General features: G+C 44.1%; 1 protein-coding gene across 1 annotated transcript in view; it reads left to right on the top strand.

The window, feature by feature from the left end:
* The window catches only part of foxn3 (forkhead box N3), a 134,413-nt gene that overhangs the window by 73,216 nt on the left and 36,190 nt on the right, over nt 1-25,007 (top strand). Inside the window, exon 4 of the mRNA XM_072689036.1 lies at nt 9,877-9,944. Coding sequence (XP_072545137.1) covers nt 9,877-9,944 — 68 coding nt within the window. The remainder of the gene's footprint in view (nt 1-9,876; nt 9,945-25,007) is intronic.

Genomic DNA, 25,007 nt, shown 5'->3' with positions numbered 1-25,007 from the left:
AGAGAATAGAGAGAGCAATAAAGAGAGGAGAAATGCAGAGAGAGAGAGAGAGAGAGAGAGAGAGAGAGAGAGAAGAGTTAGGAAGACGAGAGAAAGGCAAGAGAGAGCAATAAAGAGAGGAGAAATGCAGAGAGAGAGAGAGAGAGAGAGAGAGAGAGAGAGAGAGAGAGAGAGAGAGAGAGAGAGAGAGAGAGAGGACAGGGACAGGAAGGGGCAGAGAGGGGAACCAGACAGGAAGAAAGCGAGAAAGAGAGAATGTGCGAGAGGAGTGAGAGATGAGAGAGAGAGAACAAATAAGTCACAAGTTTGAATCCTGAACCATGCTGCTTTGCCATCAGCAGCCGGATTCAGAGAGAGCACAATTGGCTGTGCTCTCTCCGGGTGGGTAGTTGGCGTCTGTTAGCTGGTGGTTGGAGCTGGGCTCGTCTGCCTGGCAGTTTGAAAAGAGACGGTGGCTGGCTTAGCATGGATTGGAGGAGAAGTGTGTTAAGACCTTACTCTCCAAGTGACAGGCGCTTTACTAGTGCTGGGGTTACGAGTTATGAAGGGGTGGGTTATATATATATATAATTTATAACAAAAGCATGAAAAAGAAGGGACAAGAGAGGGGCAGAGAGAAAAATGATAAATGGTGAGATAGAGAACGAAAGAGAGACAGAGAGAGGGGAGAGAGAGTGATGGAGCAAGAGGAGAAAGAAAGTAAGCCATTGAGTAGACAGAGAGGGGAGAGAGGAAGAGGGAGAGAGACAGAGGCTGGATGCTGATTAAAGGAGTAGTGAAATGCAGGCCCAGACACATCCACATTCCTCAACACACTAACAGTGCAGAGAGAGAGCGGGAGCGAGAGAGAGAGAGAGAGAACAGGTGGAACAGCTGAGGCCCTCCGAGTCCTACTGCATGTTTGCCCTTGCAAGGTTATTAGCGTGATGGTCACCATGGCAACAGGAACGCCTCCATGGTAACACGTAGCTGAGACAGGTGCAGTTGCATCACAGGGCTATTTGTTGCCTGGCAAAAGGACAGGCCATTAGCGCTAGAGAAATACGCTATCGCCCTGGCAACACGCAACTCTCCATGGCAACAGCAGATGGCTTCCAGCCTATTTTAGGGTTTTTCTGTACCTGCTTTTGTCTGTCTTCATAAAAATTCACGGACGCGTGAATTATCGGAGATGACAACTGGAGGTCCAGTAGCTTTAGGAGATTAATTTTAAATGGGACTCTATGAATTGAAAGAGTGGAAAGAAAAGAGGGGGGAAACAGCACAAACACACTAAGACAGACCTCCAGCTCGTGCTGAATGGCTGTCCTGTCTGTCCTCTGGGCAAAGAAGAAAAGCTGCAAAAATAAAGCAAATAAATCACATCATTAGCGTATAGAAGCTCCGCGCCTGGTTTTGTGCTGCCGTTTGTTCTCAGTTCTCTCTCAGGGCAAGTGCAAGACTTTGCTTTAGGCTTTCATGAGTCTGTGATGTGTGTGTTTTTGTGAGTTTGACCTCCCAGGTTGTCTTGGTCCCTCAGTACTACTAAACTGCAGCCCTCCACATAAGGCCTCATACAGAAATGGCCTTGTTAAATCATAAAGCTTTTATACCCACCGCCAGCTTTCCCTGGTGTATACATACTCAAGCCTCTCATGTTCTCTGTTCTTCTCAATTCTCTTTTCTTCTTGTATCTTCTCATACATTCTCTTCTCTTCTCTCCTGTTCTCTTCTCTTCTCTTCTCTCCTGTTCTCTTCTCTTCTCCTCTCTTCTCTTCTCTTCTCTTCTCTTCTCTTCTCCTCTCTTCTCTTCTCGTCTCTTCTCTCCTCTTCTCCTCTTTTCTTCTCTTCTCCTCTCTTCTATTCTCCTCTCTTCTCCTCTCTTCTCTTCTCCTCTCTTCTTGTCTCTTCTCTCCTCTTCTCTTCTCTTTTCTTCTCTCTTCTCTTCTCCTCTCTTCTCTTCTCTTCTCCTCTCCTCTCCTCTCCTCTCTTCTCTTCTCTTCTCTTCTCTTCTCTTTTTCTTTTCTCTTCTCCTCTCTTCTCGTCTCTTCTCTTCTCTCCTCTCCTCTTCTCTTCTCTTCTCTCCTCTCCTCTCCTCTCCTCTCCTCTCCTCTCCTCTCCCCATCTCTTATCTTTTCTTGTTGTATCTACTCATACCTTATATTCTCTTCTTGTGTCTTCTCCTCTCCTCTTCTCCTTTCTTCTCTTCTCTTCTCCTCTCTTCTCTTCTCCTCTCCTCTCTTCTCTTCTCCTCTCTTCTCTTCTCTTCTCTTCTCTTCTCTTCTCTTCTTGTATCTACTTATACCTTAAATTCTCTTATTCTCTTGTGTCTTCTCTTTTCTTATCCTCTCCTCTTATCCACTCTTCTCTTCTCTTCTCTTCTCTTCTCATATTGTCTTATACCTTTTCGTCCCTTCTTGCATCCACTCATACATTCTCTTATCTTTTCTCATACCTTCTCTTCTCTTCTCTTCTCTTCTTGTCTTTTCTTCTACCTTCATATACCTTCTATTCTCTTCTTGTATCTACTTAAACCTTCTCTCCTCTTCTCTTCTCTCCTCTCCTCTCCTCTCCTCTCCTCATCTCTTATCTTTTCTTGTTGTATCTACTCATACCTTATATTCTCTTCTTGTGTCTTCTCCTCTCCTCTTCTCCTTTCTTCTCTTCCCTTCTCTTCTCCTCTCTTCTCTTCTCTTCTCCTCTCTTCTCTTCTCTTCTCCTCTCCTCTCTTCTCTTCTCTTCTCCTCTCTTCTCTTCTCTTCTCTTCTTGTATCTACTTATACCTTAAATTCTCTTATTCTCTTATGTCTTCTCTTTTCTTATCCTCTCCTCTTATCCACTCTTCTCTTCTCTTCTCTTCTCTTCTCATATTGTCTTATACCTTTTCGTCCCTTCTTGCATCCACTCATACATTCTCTTATCTTTTCTCATACCTTCTCTTCTCTTCTCTTCTCTTCTCTTCTCTTCTCTTCTCTTCTTGTCTTTTCTTCTACCTTCATATACCTTCTATTCTCTTCTTGTATCTACTTAAACCTTCTCTTCTCTTCTCTTCTCTTCTCTTCTCTTCTCTTCTCATATTGTCTCATACCTTTTCGTCCCTTTTCTCTTCTCTTCTCTTCTCTTCTCTTCTCTTCTCTTATTTTCTCATACCTTCACAACAATTTTCCTCTGCTCTCCTTCCCCCTGCTCTTCACTCCTAGTCAAGGACGCAGTTCTCACATTAGCTCCTCGGCAGCTGCAGACTGATTGGCCTGCACGGATCACATTTCACGCTGCCATAAATGCTGAAAAGAACATTTTTTTTGTATTCAGTTTCATAGATGTGGAATCAATAGGGATTTTTGTGTTTAGCATTCACAGAACGAAACTCTGCACTGGATCAATTGTTTCCTTATATAAACTCAGTGATTCTATGTGATTTTTTTTTCTCTCCCCTCTTCTCCTGGGTGCATTAGAAAGAGAGGAGAAGTGTAACGGCTCTTTTGTGGGTGCTGGTAAGCAGTGAATGGGAGCGTGTCTCTGCAGATTTATTGTTCTTTGGGGCTTTTTTTGTTCTTTTGGAAGTTTGTCAACAGCCCGCCTCTTTTTCCTGTGAAAGGTCCATGGAAAATACTCCAGCTGGTTCCATGAATTTAATTCCTCTGCGAGACACAGCCTCAGCCTCGGCCTCTGCCTCCTTGTGATTCTGATGCCTCTGTTCGTTCGGGTGAACTTTTAGAGCACCTTTAGAGACTTCTTAACCTATTCTCCTTCCTTCCTGGGGGCTGCCACAAAGATGGGTTCATCACAGCCGTGCAAAGGTCAAAACACTCTTTACTGAGGTTACAAGTTTATTATGCCACTATTTGTCAGTCAAAAGTCTAGCTTTGGTTTTCCATGGCCAGGTCAAAGTTGAAGTCAGGTCCAGAGAGCACCACAGGGTGATTTCTCAGCTTTGGGAATTTCCTCCTCCCAAGTCTGCAAAGATTCTGCTCTAAAATTCCTTCCACTAATTGTGTGCAGTGTCCACAGCCCCTCCGGCCTCAAGAATGGCTCCATTGTGAGCGCTGAGCTCGGAAGAGAAAGCTGCAGCAGCTCTCGCCGGAAACAAAAGTGAAACGTGAAAGCGAGTAGCAGGAGGTAGAACCAGCGCTGGCACCAATTAGTCTCTAGATTAGTTAAAGAGGATTGTGATTGCAGGGGTAAAAAAGAGAAAGTAGTGGGCAATAGGATTTGAAATGAGATTATGGAATCAAGTAAAAGGGGGCTGGGCTTTTGTTTGGAAATTAATTCAGCGGTCCTGCTTGACTCGGTGAGTCGGGCTGTTCCTTCAAAGCCCTTTGCATTAACGGGCCCAATCCGCAGAGCAGGGAAGTTTTAAAAATAGCTGGGGTGTAGACCCAGCACGAGTCCTGCCAGTGGCACATGTGGTTCGCGTGAAAAAAGTAGAAACCCAAGAGCAGAAGAATGCTTGCCCCTCTGGTGTCTCGCCAGTTAACGCAGTTACGCAGTTGTTAACATTTTCTGAGACGTTCTGTTCGACTCAGGCTGGAGCTCCTGTAGTTCTCGCACCAAAACTGGCCTGGTTTCAGTGTTCTTTCAGCGCTCAGTGTTATACTTCCTGATCTCTGATTGCTGCATCTGTAGCATATGGTCGATTATCACAAACAATCGTTTTGGCGCCTCTCTCTGCTCAGACAACCTGTGAGCCTACTTCTGATAACAGCTTGAGGACAGATGCTGAAGCCTTGAAGTTCTGAGTCAATGGATGTTCTGTTCCTTTACTAAGAAAGAGGAAAACATGACCAAGATATTGTTTGAGGTGACTAAGACTGCACAAGTCGGATTGTCATGGGAGGGAGGTCTCCAATAATCTTAAAATGTCATAATTGGGCCTACAGGTAGCTCCTGTCTATGTCAAAGTACAGCATCTACCATCAGAATGAGTCAGATTTTCTTGTAACCTGTGGAGCTGTAAAGCAGTTCTCTGGAATAAAGGCGCTCCATCCAATACTTTTGGGATGAGCTGGGAATTGGGAATGAGGTGTGGCTGTGACCATCTGACGTCCTGACCTCACTAATGCTTATGCAATTAAATCCTCACAGCAATGCTCTGAAAGTCTAGTAGAAAGCCTTCTTAGAGACAGTAGAGACAGTTACTTTTACAATAAAAGCAGGATTGATTTCAGAATAAACAATAAATGAGCAAGTGTCCCAATACTTATGTCAATATAGAATCTTTAGGTCCCGTGATGAAACTTTAGGATTGTTGGAGGCTTCTTGACTCATCTTGTGGTCTCTGTTCTTCTGGCCATGAGGGCAGTGGTTTTAAATGTCCTCCACTTGTAAATGATTTAGTGGACAGTGGAACAGTGGCTGATTTCTGACTGTTCTGAGATCTTTTTAACCCCCTTCCAGACTCATCTGCATCTACAGCCTTCAAATCTGGCCGTGATGGTGATCTTCACCTCTCACTTCAACAATCAAGAGCAGACCAGACTAAACATCTGAGGTTTAAATAAGACATACTCCTCCAGAATAATCCTCTCTAACCATGTTCTGATCACCTGCATGTTATTCTGCTTTTAGACATTGTAAGCAGTTATAAATGTGGGGGTGTTCGAACCTTTTCCTCATAAAAAGGCATTTCTTCAGTTTTATTTGTGTAGTTCTCTCAATGGAGGTTTAAATATCTTACAATAGACACAGGTTTCCATGGGGTGTCCTCATTTTTTCACATGGCTGTTTATAGATTAGCAAGAACCTTTAAGCACCAGCCCCATTCCCTTCCACTCCAACTGGAGCATGCACAAGCAAATGGGCCGAGGGTTCCTCTCAGCCCTTTCTCTGTCCAGTCTGGGCTAGCTGGTAACCATGCTCATGCCGCTCGTTCCAGTGCACTGCAACCCTTTAGTACATATCTCAGTCCAACAATAGCCCCGCTGTATCATGGAGCACGGGCATGGATTCCATTACTAGCCGCCTCATTGTTCTCTCCTCTAAATGTGTAAAATTTTACTGACAAAACCAGGGGCCAAATAACTGCAGCTCCAGAGCCCATTCCCGTTTATGATGCTCACAGCACGGAGGGAGCGTAATAACAATAAAGAGCTGTTTGCATTTTTTTTCCGTCCTTGCAGCTGATTAAAAAAAGGACTTGGGTCGTCTATCACAAGGCATGCGGTGTCCATGGCAACACATACCCTAGATGTAACCTGATGCAAAGCATATGTGCGTTTGCAGTATATACAGCGGCCAGCATTTTTAAGATCGAGAGAGAGAGAGAGAAAGAGAGAGAGGGGGAGAGGGAGAGAGAAACGGCGATGGCATGGTGAACTCAGCACCTCAGGGAGCCGAGGCTTGGCCCCTATACCTCAGCTGACAGAGCAGCCTCTATTTCAGCAGAAGAGGCAGGGGTGACTGCATTGCTTAAATCAACACCAGCACTCTGTTTGGCTCTGCTGAGCTGTAGTGCGGAGAGGCCAGCACATGCAGAGGACATCAGAAAGTCAAACCAAGAGATGCTGATGTTTCCTTAGAATAGAAGATATCAGTGAAGTCCAACCTTTTCAACCCACACTCTTAGGGAAGAAAAAGGGTTCTATATGGGACAGAACCATTTGAAAAGGGTCTTTAACCTCTTAAGAAGCCTATGGACCACCAGCTACTACCAAAAAATAGCCCCACCGGTTTGTACAGAAGTCCCTGTAGTGACTGAATAGCAGACCTTGGTGTGTAACAAGCCTTGGAGTGTTAAGAGGTTAACCTGTATTTAGAAATGCACACTGGCTGGGGCCAACCATGGTTCTGAACCATAAACAACAGGTTTTCTACCACAAAGATGAGCCATCTAACCATATAGAGAACCAATTAAACATTCAAGACGTTCTATGCTGTCATGGTTCTACATATAACAGTTCCCTGTACTGAAAAAAACATTTACACGGCCTATTGTTAAGGGTGTAAACCTGCCTGCTGCATCTGTAGCATATTCTCGGTTTAGGTTTTTGTGACACCACAAAAAAAATAAATAATAATTTTGCAGATTTTAATCTATATATTATCTGGATGATCTGAAAAGTTTAGTTTAGATCCTGCATCAAAACCCCTTTTATTTGTTAAACCCTTTTTTTTTTTTTTTTTTTTTAGCCCTGCTGAAAATAGTATTCCCATTTTGGGATCATTTTATGCCACTAATATCATGATAATAAAATAATCCAATAGCAGTGGACCTTTTTAAATTATTAAGAATATTCTTTAAAATATTTAAGAATTATTAGGAATATTTATTCCTTCAAAACATAAATAAATATTCCGAAATATCACTGTAAAAATGTTTAAATATCTTAAATAAATAGAACATAAATAAAATAAAAACACAAAAAAATGAGATCATGTCCATATATTGTACAATAAATTAGTCATTTGTTCACATAACTGGATATTTCATGCTGGCCAAACTGGATAAGCATATAGAGCATGGCCACGCTCCATCAGTATGACCTGGTTGACCCAACTAGTCAACCAGTATGACCAGCTTGAAAACCAGCTTGATCTTGATCAAGCTGGTCATGCTAGTCCACTGTTAAGTATTTAAGATCCTTGAGGAACCTTTGGAGGTCCTTCCGTTTGAAACTGTAGAGGAAGCTCTTACGGTGCTTTGAGGAGCCATTAAGAAACATTTTTAAAAGAATAAGGTTCCTTGAAGGTTCCTCAAAGCACCCTAAAAGGTTCCTCCACAGTTTTAAACTAAGAAACCTCCAGAAGTTCCTCAAGGATCTTAGTCGTATAACAGTGTAAACCTGCCAGTCCTTCCATCTCAAATGAAAGTGTATGCTGTGCAATCAGCTTAACCAGCTAACCGAACCTGTGCAGGGTATGTTTTCACCTGGATGACCAGCTTTCCAACCATGTTGACCATCAAAGACCAGCTTAGATCATCTGAAACCAGCCACCAGCAATCTCAGGAATGTGAAATGTTAGTGGACAGCAAGCACAGTAACCCGTACCCAGTTTCAGGTGCAGGAATAGAAAGGATCTGGATTAAAAAAAGTTAGAGATGTTTTAGTTGCTAGGCGACTAGTATGCTAATGAAGTTGTTCGTCTCAAGCTGTGTCAGAGCGGCGCTAAGATTTGTTTTAATCACTCTCCAACAAAAATCAGATAGACGTCCTGATGAAGGTTGTAATTAAAGTAGCTAGAAAGAAACGCAGAGGCTCCATTATCCTCTCCGGTAAATGATTTGGAAGTGTCAGGTTAAATTTTGGCCGTGTGACAGGCTGGAGCGGATAAGTGAGGGTTGGGTTCGTTGCAAAGAACCCAGGGAGCTCAGGACCACTCTGTGCTTTAGGGAGCGTCCGCTTTCATCAGTTTTGGGCTGACGGCACGCTGACGAGTGTGAGCTGTGGCTTTTACAGGCTCAGTGTAGACAGATACACTGGAAGCCCTGAGCCTTTGCCTCTGTTTGTTCTAATTCTCAATTAGTTAATATACTGTAAGAAGATTAAAAAGGGGGAACATCACAGAGCCAGTGTCTGAGTGTTATCTGCTCAGGATGACTCTACTGGGAGTGAAGGGATGGGGGGGGAAGGAGAGACAAAGAAAGAGACCTGGTCAAGCTGCCACTTCTCTATAATCACACCAGGGATACCTCAACATCTGCAGTCTGCCCCCCAGCTGTGGAAAAAGCACCTCCTGCTCAGGCGTTAATCCTGCTGACCCCATTTTTCCAATTTCTCAGGATTTTCTTGTACGAAAAATCAATGTTTTAATATGTGCTATGAGACGGACTCTGTTTCCGTTAATGACAGGCTACAAGCGTGCAACGCAAAACCCCAATTATTTAAAGTACACATCACAAACACGATCGGCCTACTTTTTTTTCCAGCTACTTTACAAACACTGCAGGAAAAACATGTCATTTTCTTCCGAGACGGAGAGCGCTGAGAGCTGACTCAGTCTTCCTGGACGTTGAGTTCATTTCTGTACAATAGTCTGACCAATGCAGGGTGTAATTCAGTCTGAAGAGTGCCCCACTGTGCAGCCGTATGCTCGGCTTCTGCAGGCGAATACATCAGCAAAGCTTGTCATTTCACAGAGTAAAAGCAATGATTAGCGCTGCTAAGGGTCCATTTGGAAATATAATATAATGACCGGCTTACTATATGATCATGTCTAAACATTGCGTCGCGCTCTATGTGGTTAAGTGCTGCTTTCTTAATCATGTGGTTGTAAAACCGAGGCCGTTTGGTGCCTAAACATGCTCTCTCCGTGTCTGGCACGCTGTCTACACTGACAGTTTTTACAGCATTTGGCTGAAGCTCTTCTCCAGAGTGACCGACACCTGAATCATGTAGGTGAATGTAGTGTTAGGAGTCTGGGCCAAGACCTCGTATTGATGTAGAACTGGGAATTGAACTCTAGTTTGCAACAGAGAGGGGGCAGTGTTGTTACCCACTACACTACACTACACTACACCAACCACTGTGTCTTGACCAGTATGTTGAATGTGAGTTTGATAGTTTAGATGGTCTAGCAGCATGATCAACTTGACCAATCCTGTCACCCATCATGACCAAGCTAGTTGATCACCATGACCAGCGTGGCAACATTGGTCGACCAGCATAACCAGGATGACCATGAGGGGGTGGTCCATGAGGGGAGCGCTCATAGCGTGATTTGCATTTACTGCAGTGGTGTAAAAGTCATTTAATGATTCAGCGATTTAGTGATTCAGTGATTCAGTGATCAGGAACCGGGTAGTCCAGCTCAATACATCGCTAAGCTGATGCAAGGCGTCTCATTCAATTTGAAAGAATGCATTTGTGGGCGGAGCTAGGACGTGGAACAGTGAATTGGTGAACTGTACAGCTGTATGTAACAATGTAATCATATTTCTGTCTGATTTTTTCTCTTCAGCATGTCCAGTCCTCCAATTTGGCCGGGAAGTCCCTTCTACAGAAAAAACAAGGGAGTCCTCCTACAAGGTACTGTGAACATCTCTCTCTCTCATGCCGCTCTCTCTCTCTCTCTCTCTCTCTCTCTCTCTCTCTCTCTCGCTCTCTCTCATGCCTCTCTCTCTCATACCTCTCTCTCTCTCTCTCTCTCTCCCTCATATCATTCTCCATATCTCTCTCTCCATTTCATATCACTCTCTATCTCTCCTTCTCATAACGCTCACTATCCCTCTCATCTCTCTCTCTCTCTCTCCATCTCATATCACGCTCTCTCTCTCTCCCTCACCTTGCTCTCTCTCTCTGTCTCTCTTTCACTGCCTCATTTCTCTCTGTCTCCTGTCTCCCCCTCATGTTGCTGTCTCTTTCTTTTCTCTCGACCTTTTTTTACCTCTCCTTTCTAATTTCTCCTTCATGCCTCTCTTTTTTTCTACCTTTCTGCCCCATATCACTCTCTCTCTCCCTCTCTCCCTCTCATATCACTCTCTCTCTTGTTGTTCCTCATCTTGCTCTCTCTCTCTCTCTCTCTCTCTCTCTCTCTCTCTTATCCACTCCCTTATTTCTCTCTCTTTTTATACCTCTCCATTTTATTTCCTCCCTCATGCCTCTTTTTTTTCTACCTTTCTGCCCCCCCTCAGTCTCCTGTAGAGCTCTGAGGGCTGCTTAGCTTTGGTTCCGCTACACCTGAACCTGCATTTTTTTGAATTACTTCAAAGCGGCTAAAACAAGGAATCTTGGTTTTATTTGCATGCTCTTTAGACAAGCCTTTTCTTCAACAAAAGGCTCGCATGCGTGCACCTGGCTGTCTCATAAAGGCATTAGTGCGGTGGGTGTATTTTATGTTTGTTCTGGTTTTAAAAGAGGCTGCTCCAAATCTCAATCCATTTTTCTTGCCTCTTTTTTTCCCAATGTCGTTCTTTGGGATCCTGGCAAACATCTCGCGTCATCCTTTCTCCCGTTTCTTTCGACTGTAATCCAGCGGTATGTCTCTTCTCCATCTCGATTCTGAGCTATCAGCGGGAATTCAGAAAGGAGCTTATGTATAAATCATCGCTGCGCAATTGTCATTTGACCAGTTCATCGGTATTCTGGGCTCTAGCCGCAGTAAATGGCAGTGCAGAAAGCAGGACTTGATATATGACCATTGTAGGGGAGGAGTGAGAGCTAAGTGGATTTTTTTCCTCTCTTTCCAGAGAACAAATCCTCCGTTTTGTTTCAGAAATATGAAATAAGGATGCTTCGGGATTATTTTTAAGTCGAAAAGATAAAGACGTGAAGTGATTTTGTCTCTTAAATCTTACAAATTGGAACAAAAAGCATATGGATGCCTTGATGTTCTAGTATACTTTACCTAAAACTATCCAGACACCCAGACACACACTTTAAACAGCTTGTATAATCACCATAGAAAAGCATCTGCAATAGAACGAGACACACTGGAGCAGCCGCACATCAGCCGGAGGTCACTATGCCCGATACCAAGCATCCGCTTGAGGTGTATAAAGCCCCCTAGCATTGGGATGTGTTGTGTACAGTGAAAAACCTCCATCTGCTGTCGTTGGAGTGGCAGAACTACTCATCCCGCATCAGCACCTCACCTCACAGTATTCTCTTGTGTGGCAGAATGCAATCAAATCCTCACAGCAATGTTCCTAATCTAATATAAATCCTTCCCAGAACAGTAGAAGTTGATGTTACTGCAGGAAACAAACCCTTGATTTCAGAAGATTGTCAGACGAGCAATCGTCTACAAACTTTTGGACATGTACTGCACATGTGTCTTCAGCACATACTCCTAATGGCTTGTTGTTGACCGAGGCCTCCTCATCATCTTTCAACAGCCCTGTAAAGAACGCTCTCCAGCTCTGGAGCAGATGGCTCTCCTGGGTTGGGTGTTATCTGGGACAGGGGTGTTTTTATAGGTCCAGTGTGAGCAGTATGTACGGTACCTAGCCTGCTAACTGCTGAACCTGTGCAGATGCCTGCTCACCTCACCTTAAAGAGTCTCCTGTGTGGTGGCCACAAATTGTTGGAAACTGAAGTTATGTTTTTTAATGTGTTCTATCGAATGGAAAAAACCTGAGCGAGCACATTTAATCTATAATGAGTTTTTTTATGTTGAAAAATCTTGTTGTTTTTTTAACCCCGTGAGCTTACGAGACAGTGATTGATGGTCTGGATTGATTTTGGTCACAGGCTGTTTACATCATCAGCTTCCCAATGTGAATAGTTCTGAGTGAAATGTTTTTGAGGTACTTTTCAGTCTCTCTCTCTCTCTTTCTTTATTGTTCTTTAGCTCTCTCTCTCTCTCTCTCTCTCTCTCTCTCTCTCTCTGTCTCTCTCTCTCTCTCTCTCTCTATCTCTCTCTCTCTCTCTCTCTCTGAAGTACTCGTGTTGGCATTTCACAGTCACTAACAGTGTTAGCCGTTCTCAGTCAGAGCTGTTTTAATGATCTGCTTAGTTTTTTTTTAGGTTTAATGATTTTAAACAGAGATACAATATTCGGACAAAAGTATTGGGACACATACAGCATATTCATGCAGCTCTAACAGCAGATTTGGACCTCTGCAGTTATGGAGTCTGCACTGTGCTCTGAGCTCAGCACTCGGCCCTGACCCCACTCAGTAACTTTACGTGGTCTGACAGACACTCGGTGGCTGAGCTGTTCCTCCTAAACGCTTCCACTGTTCGATAATAATGACACTACTCACAGCTGATGGAGGAAGATCTAGGAGGGAGGAAATTTCACCAGCTGACTGGTTGTTGTTGGTGCAGCGGTGTCTCCTATTACACACAGAACCACGCTGGAGTTCAGTGAGCACTTTAGAACCTCCCGTTCTTTCACTAATGTGCAGAAGAGCAATCTGGACCTCACTAATGCTCTTGTGGCTGAAGGCAATCAAATCCACACAGCAACAGCAATGCGCCAAAATCTAGTAGAAAGCCTTCTTCCCTGGACAGTGGAGACATTTACTCCAACAAAAGCAGGATATACTCTTTTTAATACCCTTGAAGACACAATGAATTAGCAGGTGTCCCAATACTTTTGTCCATATAGTGTATATATTATATATATAGCAGGAAAAACACATTTTTTGTTGTGAGAACAGGAAAATGAGTCATTTTATATCACTGAAACACCTTGTGTGTGTAGTGTCTACTCCCAACACCACAATATGAGTGTATATCTGTGTGAGTGTGTGTGTGTCTCTATCTTAAACATCACAAATACTATTTTTCATATTCTCACCATCCTCCTCGTATCTCTCCTCTGCACTCTCACAATAACCCAACATCCACATCACACTCGTGGGAACTGCACCTTCAGAGAGTTGCAGAGAGGCGCCTGTGCAGGCGGTGGCTTGCTCGCTGTAATTGGCAGTTAGCGGAGTGTTTTGTAAACTCCTTTGTGGCTGTGATATTATATGGAGTGCAGGGAGGCGGTAGGGGCCCAGGATGCACCTGTAACGGCTGCCACACGCGTGGGAGGGACATCTGCTGAGTGGAGAGATGCTTAGCTTACACACGCTAACACACCGAGAACTGACATGCACCTTACATACACCTCTTACAGGGCTTCAAGCAGCGAACTGGGCCTCCCAACCCTTGCTTTCATCTGCATCTGAAGCCCTGGTTAGTGCACATCCATTGCCCATGATCCACTATTCTAATTAAGTGCTAAGATGCTAGCTTGTTGTAATTAGCATTCTTTCCTCCACTATGTGTCTCAGCGAGTAGTTCATTAACACAGACCTGCTATTTCTGCCTTTTGTCTCTTGCTTTGTGAGGAAAGGTGCAGGAAAATGTTCGTAAAAAAGGAGAGCTGAATGCCGGCTGCTCGATGCAGTGAAGGTTGTTCGGTCTTTGCTATCAATAGCTAATTGTTCGCCGGGGTGCTGAATGAGAGCCGTGGGAGACTTTAGTCCTGGAGGACCGCCACGCTGCCGGGTTTAACACTCCACCTCATCCAACACACCTGGTTCAATTAATCAGCTAATGGCCGAGGCCTTCGTGAGCTGAATTGGCTGTGTTTGAAGATGGAGAGTCCTCTGGCCTTCCAGGATATATCACACATGACCAAAATAACCAAAGAATCTTCTGTTTGAGCATATCTGCATATCTTATCTACATGATTTCTTATGAAAGAGAACTAATGAAGTTAAAAATGACGATTTACTCATGTTTTATCGCTATTTTGTCTGAGAAAAACATAGCGTATCCAACAAGAACGAAAGCCTTGTTACAGATCTTTTTTACAGCAATAATTTTAGGATATTACAGCAAGTCGTGAACACAGCATTGCTGTGGGAATGACCACTAGGGGGTCTGCACGAACATGCTAATCGTACAGATGTAATCGTATGATCATAATCATACAGCTTATTGACCTCACGTATGTATGCATGTATGCTTAACGTCTTTCTGCAGGCCCCCTAGTGGCCATTCCACCAGCAATGCTGGAAGATCAATGTGTAGATCAGCAGTTAAATGGGTGGCTAGGTAAGTACACAAAAGTATTGGAACACCTGCTCGTTCCAGGCAAGGCTTTCTACTAGATTTTGGAGGAGCATTGCTGTGAGGGTTTGATTGCATTCAGCCACAAGAGCTGAATCAATAGTGAGATCAAGATGTTGGATGATCACCACCCCACCTCATCCTCCCCAGCTCCCCAACTTCCACTGCTCCACAGCTCAATGCTGGGGGCTTTGTACCCCTCTAGCCCACGTCTGGCATTAGGCAGCATGGTGCCAATAAGCTCATGTTTATTTATCTACTCCAGAGACTCCTATTCTATTGGCAGTGCATGCATTTGCCCATCTGAGGAGGGGTGTCCACGAACATTTGGACATATGGTGTGGTTAGATGAAAAAGTCACAATTCGGTGTGTTGTAACTTTTTTCCTGAGTAGCGTACGGTCGGCCAAAGTCTGAAGTGTGTAAGGAGCGAATGACGCTCAGCGCTGTAATTTCAGTGCTTCAGAGGGGCAGTCCGAGGCAGTTTATCAACTTTGAGAAGATGGCGGATGTGCTGGTGCCTGTCTGACTGGAGAGTCAGAGTCTGTGCAGCAGCCCATTGGATTAGAGCAGCGCTGCCGCGGAGGCCCTTAAGAGCGATGCTTGAGTGTGCAGGAGAGATGTCAGGGATTTACCCGGAGTGGCGGAGGGAGCGACAGACAAATGAGCAGTTTATTATTTATTCAGAGGTGCTTGGTTCCCTCCTTCCCTCACATATCGCTCCCCATTACTCTCAAATATTCCTTTGCCTGGAGGAACAGTGCAAGACAACATGCTGTGTATCACAGCTAAGAAGACGGGAATTATTTATGGTGTCGTTCATGTTGTTTTATTTGGAGTTGTGAGTTGGGATGGGATCAGGGTTCTGTGTGTGATGACTTCAGTGACTTCAGCTTGCGTAGAGCTGTCCAATAGGAAAAAGAGCCATTGGGTTGGAATCTCTGGGGACAAAAACTTTTTTATTTAATCACTAATTGAACTCTAATTGAAGGTGTTTGTTGGGGACATGCTTTTGTATATGGTTGTATATACCTTCAATACAGAGCCCTTTACATAATGCAGGAGGTTCACACACACACACACACTGCCACAATCCTACAACTTAGGCCTACTTAACTTCCCAGCCTTGATATCCTAATTATGGTGGATGCATGAGTGTCCCCAGTGTCCTCGTTTTGTGATGTTTTTAACATGATGATCAGCACACGTTCAACCAGGTGTGTCCAAACTTTCGACTGGCACTGCACGTCACTTAACTTACCCAGTTTATATCTAGAACCTGCCAGACTTTTTGCCAGACAACTGTCTTGGTACTGAACATCAGGTCACCCAAAATAATCATGACCTAGTACCTTGGTGGTTCTGCCTCACAATTACTTGGTTAATACCTAGGCCTTAGGGAGCTATGCATGTTAATGAGCGTTAAGGTAACAAGCGATTTCAGGCCATTTTTGTGGTTCCGCTTATCATAAAATCAGCAGATGTGGTGTAAAACGATCCAAAAGTGACAAGATAATCAATAATCAATCACACAACTACCAGCAAGTGTAGCTCAGCACCTTCCCAAATTAGCTATAGTCATCCCTGCTCTCTCTCTCTCTTTGTGTTTCTCTGTATGTCTCTCTCCCTTTCTGTCTCCCTAATCCCCTTCCCAGTCTCTCTCCCTTTCATTCTGATACACGTACACACATTGAGACACACACTGAGACACACACCCACACACAGTCAGTCACTCCTCTGTGATGTAGCAGCGAGAGCTAAGCACCTCTCACCTCTAGCTCAGTTTCCAGCAGGTCGGGATTGATTTGGGGATTGCGGAAGGCCTTTTCACACTCCATGAAAAGCGATCCAAATAAACCCCCCTCCCTCGTCCTTTCTTCTCCTCTTTTCTTTTCTCTCTCTCTTTTTCTTTTTTCCTCCCTGCCCCTTCATGTTGAGTGCTGCCTTGTAAGTTTGAGGGCTTCGGGAGAGCTGTGCCTTGCTTAGGAATGGCGTGCAACTCAAGACTCTTGCAACTCGTGCAGAATTGGAGAGAGAAGGCATATCAGAGCGGCGGTGATTAAGACCACAGGAAAGAGAAATGCAGCAGCTGTTGCTTTTTTTTTTTTACCATGTGTGTGTGTTTTCACACAAAGCTGGGAAAAATAAAATAATAAAAGCTTAGAAAGGGGGGATATGTACTGTATCCCTCTTCTCTTTAATCCAGTCACGCAGAGCTGATAACTGAACAAGGCAGACTACATCAGCTGTTACATGTACGACTACATATCGACAAGTGTGTTCACTGATTTCTCTCCTTTTTCATCTTCAAAACCAGTATCTCTGAGTATGTCTTGTGGGAGCTGCCGAACAAGACTCCAATGAGATTCTTGGAGCTCACACACTGCACATAGTGCCTTCAACCCGGGCCTTTGCGTGCCTGACGTCCGACTCCACATGCTTAAACCACAATCCTTTAATATACCTCATGTACTTTATGCAGATGGGAATCACTAGAGGCTCTCATTTGCGAACATTCTGAGATTTGTAAAATGAAACACCAACCAGCCATAACATTAACACCACTTATTTCTACACTCATTAACCATTACATCAGCTCCACTTGAGCACCACATAGAATCACTTTGTAGTTCTATAAATCCAGACTGTATCCATCTGCCTCTCTGCATCCTTTATTATTAGCCTACTTTCACCCTGTTCTTCAATGCTCAGGACCCCACAGAACTGACCACCACAGAGCAGACTGTAGTATTTGGGTGGTGGGTCAGTCATTCTCAGCACAGCAGTGACTCTGACTGACATGCTGGTGGTGAGTGTGTTAGGAGTGTGTGTTGGGCTGGTGGTACGAGTGGATCAGACACAGCAGTGCTGCTGCTGGAGTGTTTAAACAACACTATGTCTGTCCACTTTATTGGACACTCCTACATAGTTGGTCCACCTTGTAGATGTAAAGTCAGAGATAGAAGCTCTGATCTGTTGCTGCACAGATTGTATTGGTCATCCTCTAGTCCTTCGCCGGTGCTTACGGGACGCTGCCAATACTCCCTTAGTCTCCCATGTTCAATTCCGATCCTTTGTTTTTACCAGCCCAGCAGAGCGCCCTCTGGCTGAAACTCAGCATCAGAGCACTTCTATCGTATCAGGGGCAAACAAAATGGATCAGGACATCCCTAATCGCAGTACATTATCTTTTAACTGCAAGCGTCTGTCCGAATATACCTCCAAAAGTACATTTCTAGCAATACTAGTTTAATTATTATTTTTGTTATTAATTTATTTACTAGATATGTAACAGCATTGAGTTTAAATTGCATGGAAATGCGACAGTGGGCATGCTCAATAAGGACTATTATTGGTGTAGTGGTTTAGTTATGTGGAATGTGGAATCCAGCCTCCAATCCAATGTGTGGGTTAAGTGTGTTATCCACTGTGCTATCTGACCACCTCTATCTAGATGACCACTGACTAAAGCCTGCGAATCTCTCTAAAGAGTGAAAAATATTTTTCAGTGTCAGTTTTTGTTCTGAATGAATTGCTCCACTTATAAATACTGTGTTTTCGCCCACATATAGTTTTCCACACATATTGCAATACCATGTTGTATTTTTCTTCCCACCTCTGGCAAAAGTGAGACATCGGGTAAAGTGGGCCAAATAGGCTTTGCTCTTTGAGCGTCAAAAGCTGTCAAAGTAACTTTCACAAACTGTTTAGAGCGAGGGCCTGTCCTTTAACATTGTTCCATTGGCCCATGGGCATGAATTAGACTATACACAGAGATAACCCAGTCCTGTGGCTACTCAGAGAGGGTGGTGGGGTCTGTGAATCAGTACAGGAATGTAAATAAAGCTTGATTACTCTCTGAATACAATAGAAAAAGCAAAATACGAGTAAGCATGGGCCCTCTCAGCATGTACGGTCACAATGCCTCCACTTATAGGTATACGCACTGTACTGTATATGGGACAGGAATAGATACATACAGTGCATATTCATGTCTTGAGGTTCCTAGAACAATGGAGTGGGAGGTGTCCCAGTTTCTGGTTTCTCCATGAAGTCCGCGACCTCATCTGTCCCTGAGCCCCTAGAGGGTGTGACCTCGCAAGCCATTAGCAACCTCCTCTGCTGTGCATGTATTCAATCATTCAGGGCTAATTTGACCAGGATGCATTAGAGCCAACTAGGCCGGACACATACACACACACACACACACACATTCACCGGTCATGTGTCCAGTGTTTAGAAAATGGTTTTCATGTCTCGGCAGTATGAAGGAGCAGGCGGGGTCAGAGGAAGAAGACACTTAGAGAGCAGCTGGCCTTTTAACTGTATGTGCTGTAGGACAGATAATACAGTACCACTGGGTGCAATACTGGGTGGGACAAGCACCACTATAGTGGCTGGATCTGTGTTAATGACAGCGCTTCCCTGTAGAGTGATGCTCTGTAACTTGATCTTAAGGCCTTTTTGACATAGAGGCGTCTTCTGGGGAAGTTTTTAAAGCAGTCCATATATGCTAAGCCACCCAAAGTGGGACCTGTAGGCCAGAGGTGGCCTTAAGGGACATTCAATATGGCCTACCAGAAAGCTGGGTTCACTCAATGAGAGAATATCATAAATAAATGAATAATGTCATATGATAACACTAAAAATACAATAGAAATGTAATAAATACAGAAGTAATAAGATATATATACATCAAATGGAGGTTCTTTAGAGCTTTAAAATATTATTTACTGCCATACATCTCTACTACTACCATTATTCTTTATGGAACCAACAGTGGTTTTTCTATGGCATTACTCCGGCACCTTTTTTAAAGCACCTTTATTTATTTCATTGTTGTCTGTCAAATTTCTCCATAATTTGGTTTAGCCAATTAACCCACCAGTCAACGCCTCTTTCGCATTCGCCAAAAGAGCGCAGGGCCCAGGCTTCACTGCACCAGCTAACAGGCTGTGTCGGCCAACATCGCTTCAGTAGTGATAAGGGAATAGAGAGAACATGGCTAATTGTGCTCTCTCAGACTCCGGCTGCTGATGGCAGAGTGGCATGGTTTAGGATTCGAACTTAGACCCCTGGGCCACTTACAAAAGTGCTTCACTATTTACTCAAGAATAACCTCAGCTAGTTTGAATAGACTCAAATTCATAAAGAATGCCTACAAAGATACAAAGATACCTCTAAGTTTAGACTCTACTAAACACAAGTCAATATGGAAACCATAGTATTCAACACTTCACCCAAGTACTCTCGGAAGAGGTGGGTTTTCAGTCTGCGTTTGAAGACAGCGAGCGACTCTGCTGTTCGGACACCCAGGGGATGTTCGAAGCAGCAGCGCAATTGGTTGGGAAACCATTACATGTACCATTACATCCCTAGTGTTAATTCCACTAATTCTTTGCAAAGATTCAATGTCTGTAGTTTTAATACTATGACCGCAATAACTGTAGAGCAGGGGCCCAGCACAGTTTGCTGATTTCCCTGCTAAACCTGACCAACTAAACCTGACAACACACCCTCAACACAGCCTCTTCATGCGCCAACCATCGGGCCAACGCTACAGGAGTGTGAAGTCCAGGACAGCCAGATTGACTAACATTTTCTATCCACAGGCCATCAGGTTTGTGAACACCTCCTCCTCCCTTCCCCGGTAAACTGGCTGAACTCTGACATGCACCCATTAATATGAGCCCATTACACTACAATTTGCACATGCATCCATACTGTACAGCACTCTGACTTTCTTTACTTAGTGTTTTTCTTTTACTTAGCTTTACTTTAGTGTACTTTAGTATATATATATATATATATATCGCTCTTTTTATGTTGATATTTATAAGATTATGTCGGTAAAAGGAGGAACTGCAAAGTATGAATTTAATTGAAGCCGTGTAACTGCTTGTTTCTGCTTGTACACATGACAATAAACTCTTAAATCTTTATTCTGGCGAGTGAAATCAGGTGTGCTTGAGCAGGACAAGCGCAAAGCTGTGCAGGAATCCGGGTCTCCTGGGCAGGAATTGCCCACCGCTGCTGTAGAGTACAGGCCTTCTGTAATCCTGAACCTGTAGCTCCCTCAGTTCTATCAGTTGTGATTCAGTTCTGGGGTCTGTTGTTCACGCTTCTGAGTGTATCCTCTGGGGTAACACTGATGTGATCTGTCAGACTATGACCTTTCAATTTGAGAATTTGGAAAATTACACAGATACTTTATCCCATATGAATCAGCCATTATAATCCCACAAATTACATTACACAACCTTCCCTGGTAAAACGAATCTCCAGCACTGCTACAGTGACTCACGGAACACGAAACCAATTGCTGTCTGTCCCTCACACCCATCATCTGTCCAACATCTTGAAGATGATGTCTAGTTAGGAATCAGCACATCCTTGTCTTCTCCTTAAGGCGTGGGGCTTCTTTAATGGTTTGAAATTCAAGAGCTAAGTTGTTTGCTTGCGGAGAAGAAAGGCTGTCAGGATTGGACGGAGTTGTGGAACTCTTTGGGTAATGCTTTTCAGACCGTATTATTCTCAGCGCCTGGAATTGTGTGCTGGAGCGAGTGTGTGCTGGAGCGAGTGTGTGCTGCTGTCTCCTCTCCCTCCCCGCCTCGCGCATTCCTTCCTTTTATCTCCTCTTTGTTCCACAAGAGTTGCATCAAACGGACGTGACAAAACTAAGACATGGTTTGAATATATTTTGTTGGTGTGGATGTACTTGTGTGTGTGGGTGAGTGTAAGGGAGTGTGCTTGTGTCTATATGTGGAGGTGGAGATCTGTGTATGTGTATACAGTATATACAGTATATACAGATACTGTGCAAACGTCTGAGACCAGCCTTTATTTTTTTCATATCCAGTCAAAACGGCCGTTAAGTCAAGGCTCTTCCTTTTTTTTAGGAGGTTCTTCATATTTCTGAGGAGATTAGATGGATAGGGGATAATCCGCTTGCATAAGGAAGGAGACTGAGAGCTAAAATGATTTAAACAGAGAATTTACAGAGAAACCAGAAGCCCTGACTACGGAGGAAGTCGATAGTTGGTAGACCACCAACTCCAATTAGACCACCAATTAGATACAGTGAGAGGGTGGATAAAAATCAAGCTCTACTAACCCTTCAGATCTGAGAACATCCACAGGTGTTGGTGTCCATCCTTCCACTGTGAGAAGACAACTCAACAGCGTGGGTCTGAAGAGATATGAAAGTGATCAAGAAGAGCATCTGGTCAGGCTGCTGCTTCTCAGAACAATGGACTGACCAGCTCCAGATTCCAGACCTCAAAACCCTTCAATGTGTTTGGGATGACCTGGATGCTAGTGTTACACAAATTACTTAGCTTTGTTATTATATTTTATGTAAAGCCTGCAAATGGCACTTATAATCCTCTTTAGGGTACACTAAATTGACAAAAGTATTGGGACACCTGTTAATGCATCTAAATCAAGGTTATTATCAAGGCTATAAAAAGTGTTTATCCAGGCATTATAAGGTAATAGAGTTAGGTGGACTTTGGTGAGTTAGGTGAGGGTTTGCAGTGTGGTAAGACGTACCGGCTCCGATTAATGGATAACTTGTACTTAATGGCGTTTTTGCCTGGATATTGAATGAATGAAGGCTGCACTTTGACTTCACACAGTATTGTGTGTGTGTGTGTGTGTATGTGTGTGTTTGACTCTTTTCATTCTTTCCCGGGTCTTTCTCTCAGTGTAATGTTTTCAGGTTATCGATCATGTCATCTTGCTGCGTCTCTGAAGCGCTGCTGTGTGTGAGTAGCTTTAAGTGACACTTATCGTATTAGCCAGAGAAAGGCTCGCTTTCATCTCTCCTCGCCGCGCTGCGACCGAGCGGCTAAATGAACGGTAAATGCATTCGTTTGGAGCTGCTTCCGCCAAGCAGTGTGTGTGTGTGTGTGTGTGTGTGTGTGTGCGTGTGTCCTTGGAGTTTGATCTCGTCATTTCAGCCCTCACACCCTCCACCTGTTTCAAACACACACACACACACACATCAGCAGTGAGAAATGATAAATGGGCTTTAGTCTGAGCTGATGTGCAAGTGTTGTTTCAAACCATCTGTCCACGAAACATATCTGAGACAGAGAGACAGAGAGAGAGACAGAGAGAGAGACAGAGAGAGAGACAGACAGAGAGAGACAGAGAGACAGATAGAGGGACAGATATAGAGAAACAAAGAGAGACACAGAGAGAGACCGAGAGAGAAACAAAGAGAGAGAGTGAGACAGAGAGAGAAAGACTGAGAGACAGACAGAGAGAGAGACAGAGAGACAGACAGACAGAGAGACAGACAGAGAGACAGACAGACAGACAGAGAGACAGACAGAGAGAGAGACAGAGAGAGAGACAGAGAGAGAGACAGAGAGAGACCGAGAGAGAGACCGAGAGAGAGACCAAGAGAGAGAGACCGAGAGAGAGAGACCGAGAGAGAGAGACCGAGAGAGAGAGACCGAGAGAGAGAGACCGAGAGAGAGAGACCGTGAGAAAGAGACAGAGAGAAAGAGACAGAGAGAGAGAGCGAGAGAGAGAGAGAGAGAGAGAGAGAGACCGAGAGAGAGACCGAGAGAGAAACAGAAAGAGAGAGAGAGACCGAGAGAGAAACAGAGAGAGAGAGAGAGACAGAGAGAGAAAGACTGAGAGACAGACAGAGAGAGATACAGAGAAACAGAGAGAGAGACAGAGAGACAGACAGAGAGAGAAACGAAGAGAGAGACAGAGACCGAGAAAGAGAGGGAGAGACAGACAGACACAGAGAAACGAAGAGAGAGACAGAGAGACAGACAGAGAGAGAGAGAGAGAGAAACAGAGAGAGAAACAGAGAGAGAGACAGAGAGAGAGAGAGAGACTGAGAGAGACAGAGCGAGAGACAGAGAAAGAGAGAGAGAGAGAGACAGACAGAGAGAAACGAAGAGAGAGAGAGACAGAGAGACTGAGAAACAGAGAGATGGACAGAGAGACAGACAGAGAGAGAAACAAAGAGAGAGAGAGAGACTAAGGATGCTTTCACACCTACCTTGTTTGGACAGTCAGACTTTTCAGTTTGGTCTGGACCAAAATAGTAAGAGTGAAAGATGCCGCAAACCACGGCCCAAACCAAAGGGCCAAAATTTGGCCCGACCAAAAGAGAGATAGTAGAACCACTTTTGGTTCCATCAGGAATGTGTGAGTGTGAAGAACCTTTAATAGACCCCAAAACTTTCTTTATCAATTTAAAGCTCACATCTCTGTTACAAAAATGCTTCTATGGCATCAGTCAAAGAACCATTTGAAGCCCCTTAGTTTTTCAGAGTGTTAGAGAAGAGAAAAGAGAGAGATACAATATCAGAGAGAGAAAGAAGAAAGAGAGAAGTCAGAAGAACAAGAGAAGAGAAAGGGGCGAGAGACAATGGCAGAGAGAGAGAGAGAGAGTATTGTCAAAGCAGTGACATCACCTGGCTTCTCTGGAGGTGGGCGTTGAGTTGTTTTTTCTTCAGAGCGGCTCTGTCTGTCCTCCTTTTCTCCTCCTCTTTGCTTCATGGCTTTGAAGTTGGAGCGTGAGTCAGACGGGTGACTAAGAAGTCACATTGAAATGTCTTCATCTGGCCTGCAGCTTCCTCTCCGTCAGAGTTAGCGGGGTTCGCGCTAATAGCTGCTCAGTCCTCGTGGGGGGACGTCTGGAGAACGCCTGTCTTTGGCGAAGGTGAACTCCATGACGTTCCTCTGTGGAGCGCGTGCAGACAATTTAAAGACTATATTGGCTGTTGCCTCCTGACCGGCACATTTGAATATTCACTGATCGCCCGTGGGCCTGGAGTACGCGTCTAACTCACTCTGTTTCCATCGCTGCTTCAGGGGAGAATACACACATACATACACACACACATACACTTGTTTTTAGACAGGGTCAGGACGCTGAGTCTTGCATATTTACTCTATGTATTATATTTATGGAAGCATGTCTATGTAATGTGTGTGTACCATATAGTCCTACAGTACTGTGCAGAGGTTTAAGGCACCTATGCTCATTCTTAAAACCCATGTGCCTCATCAGTTAGAGAGTTTTTACTGTAGAAGCTCCAGATCCCATTAGAACAGATGCAGGTACACATAAACACAGTCAAAAGGAACGAGAACGTCTCATTCTAGAGAAAATAGTTGAGATCTTATGAGATCTTTAGTCTGAAGACCAAAGCTTGTCTGGTTCCTGGATGCCCACATTCAACTCAAAAAAGTATCAAGACCAGGACTTCTGGAACAATGTGCTCTGTGACGTCTCTTTCTGATGGTAGACGCTGTACTTTGACATCCACTGTGGTTGAAGAGCTACCTGTAGATCCCGTAATGACATTTTAGGATTGTTGGAGACTCCTTACTCATCTTGTGGTCTCTGCTCTTGGGCTGAACCGGCAATGAAGGCCTGATCTGGCCATGTTTGCAGGGGTTATAAATGTTCTCCACTTGTAAATGATTTAGTGGACAGTGGAACGGCTGATTTCTGACTGTTCTGAGATCTCTCTTCCAGACTCATCTGCATCTACAACCTTCTTTCTGAAGGCCTCAGAGAGCTCGTTGGATCTGGCTGTAATGGTGG

Source organism: Salminus brasiliensis, chromosome 10 (genome assembly GCF_030463535.1).
Source record: "Salminus brasiliensis chromosome 10, fSalBra1.hap2, whole genome shotgun sequence".
NCBI classification, from domain to species: Eukaryota; Metazoa; Chordata; class Actinopteri; order Characiformes; family Bryconidae; genus Salminus; species Salminus brasiliensis.
The sequence above is the reverse complement of the archived record's forward strand: the minus strand, read 5'-3'. Positions and strand labels throughout refer to the sequence as shown.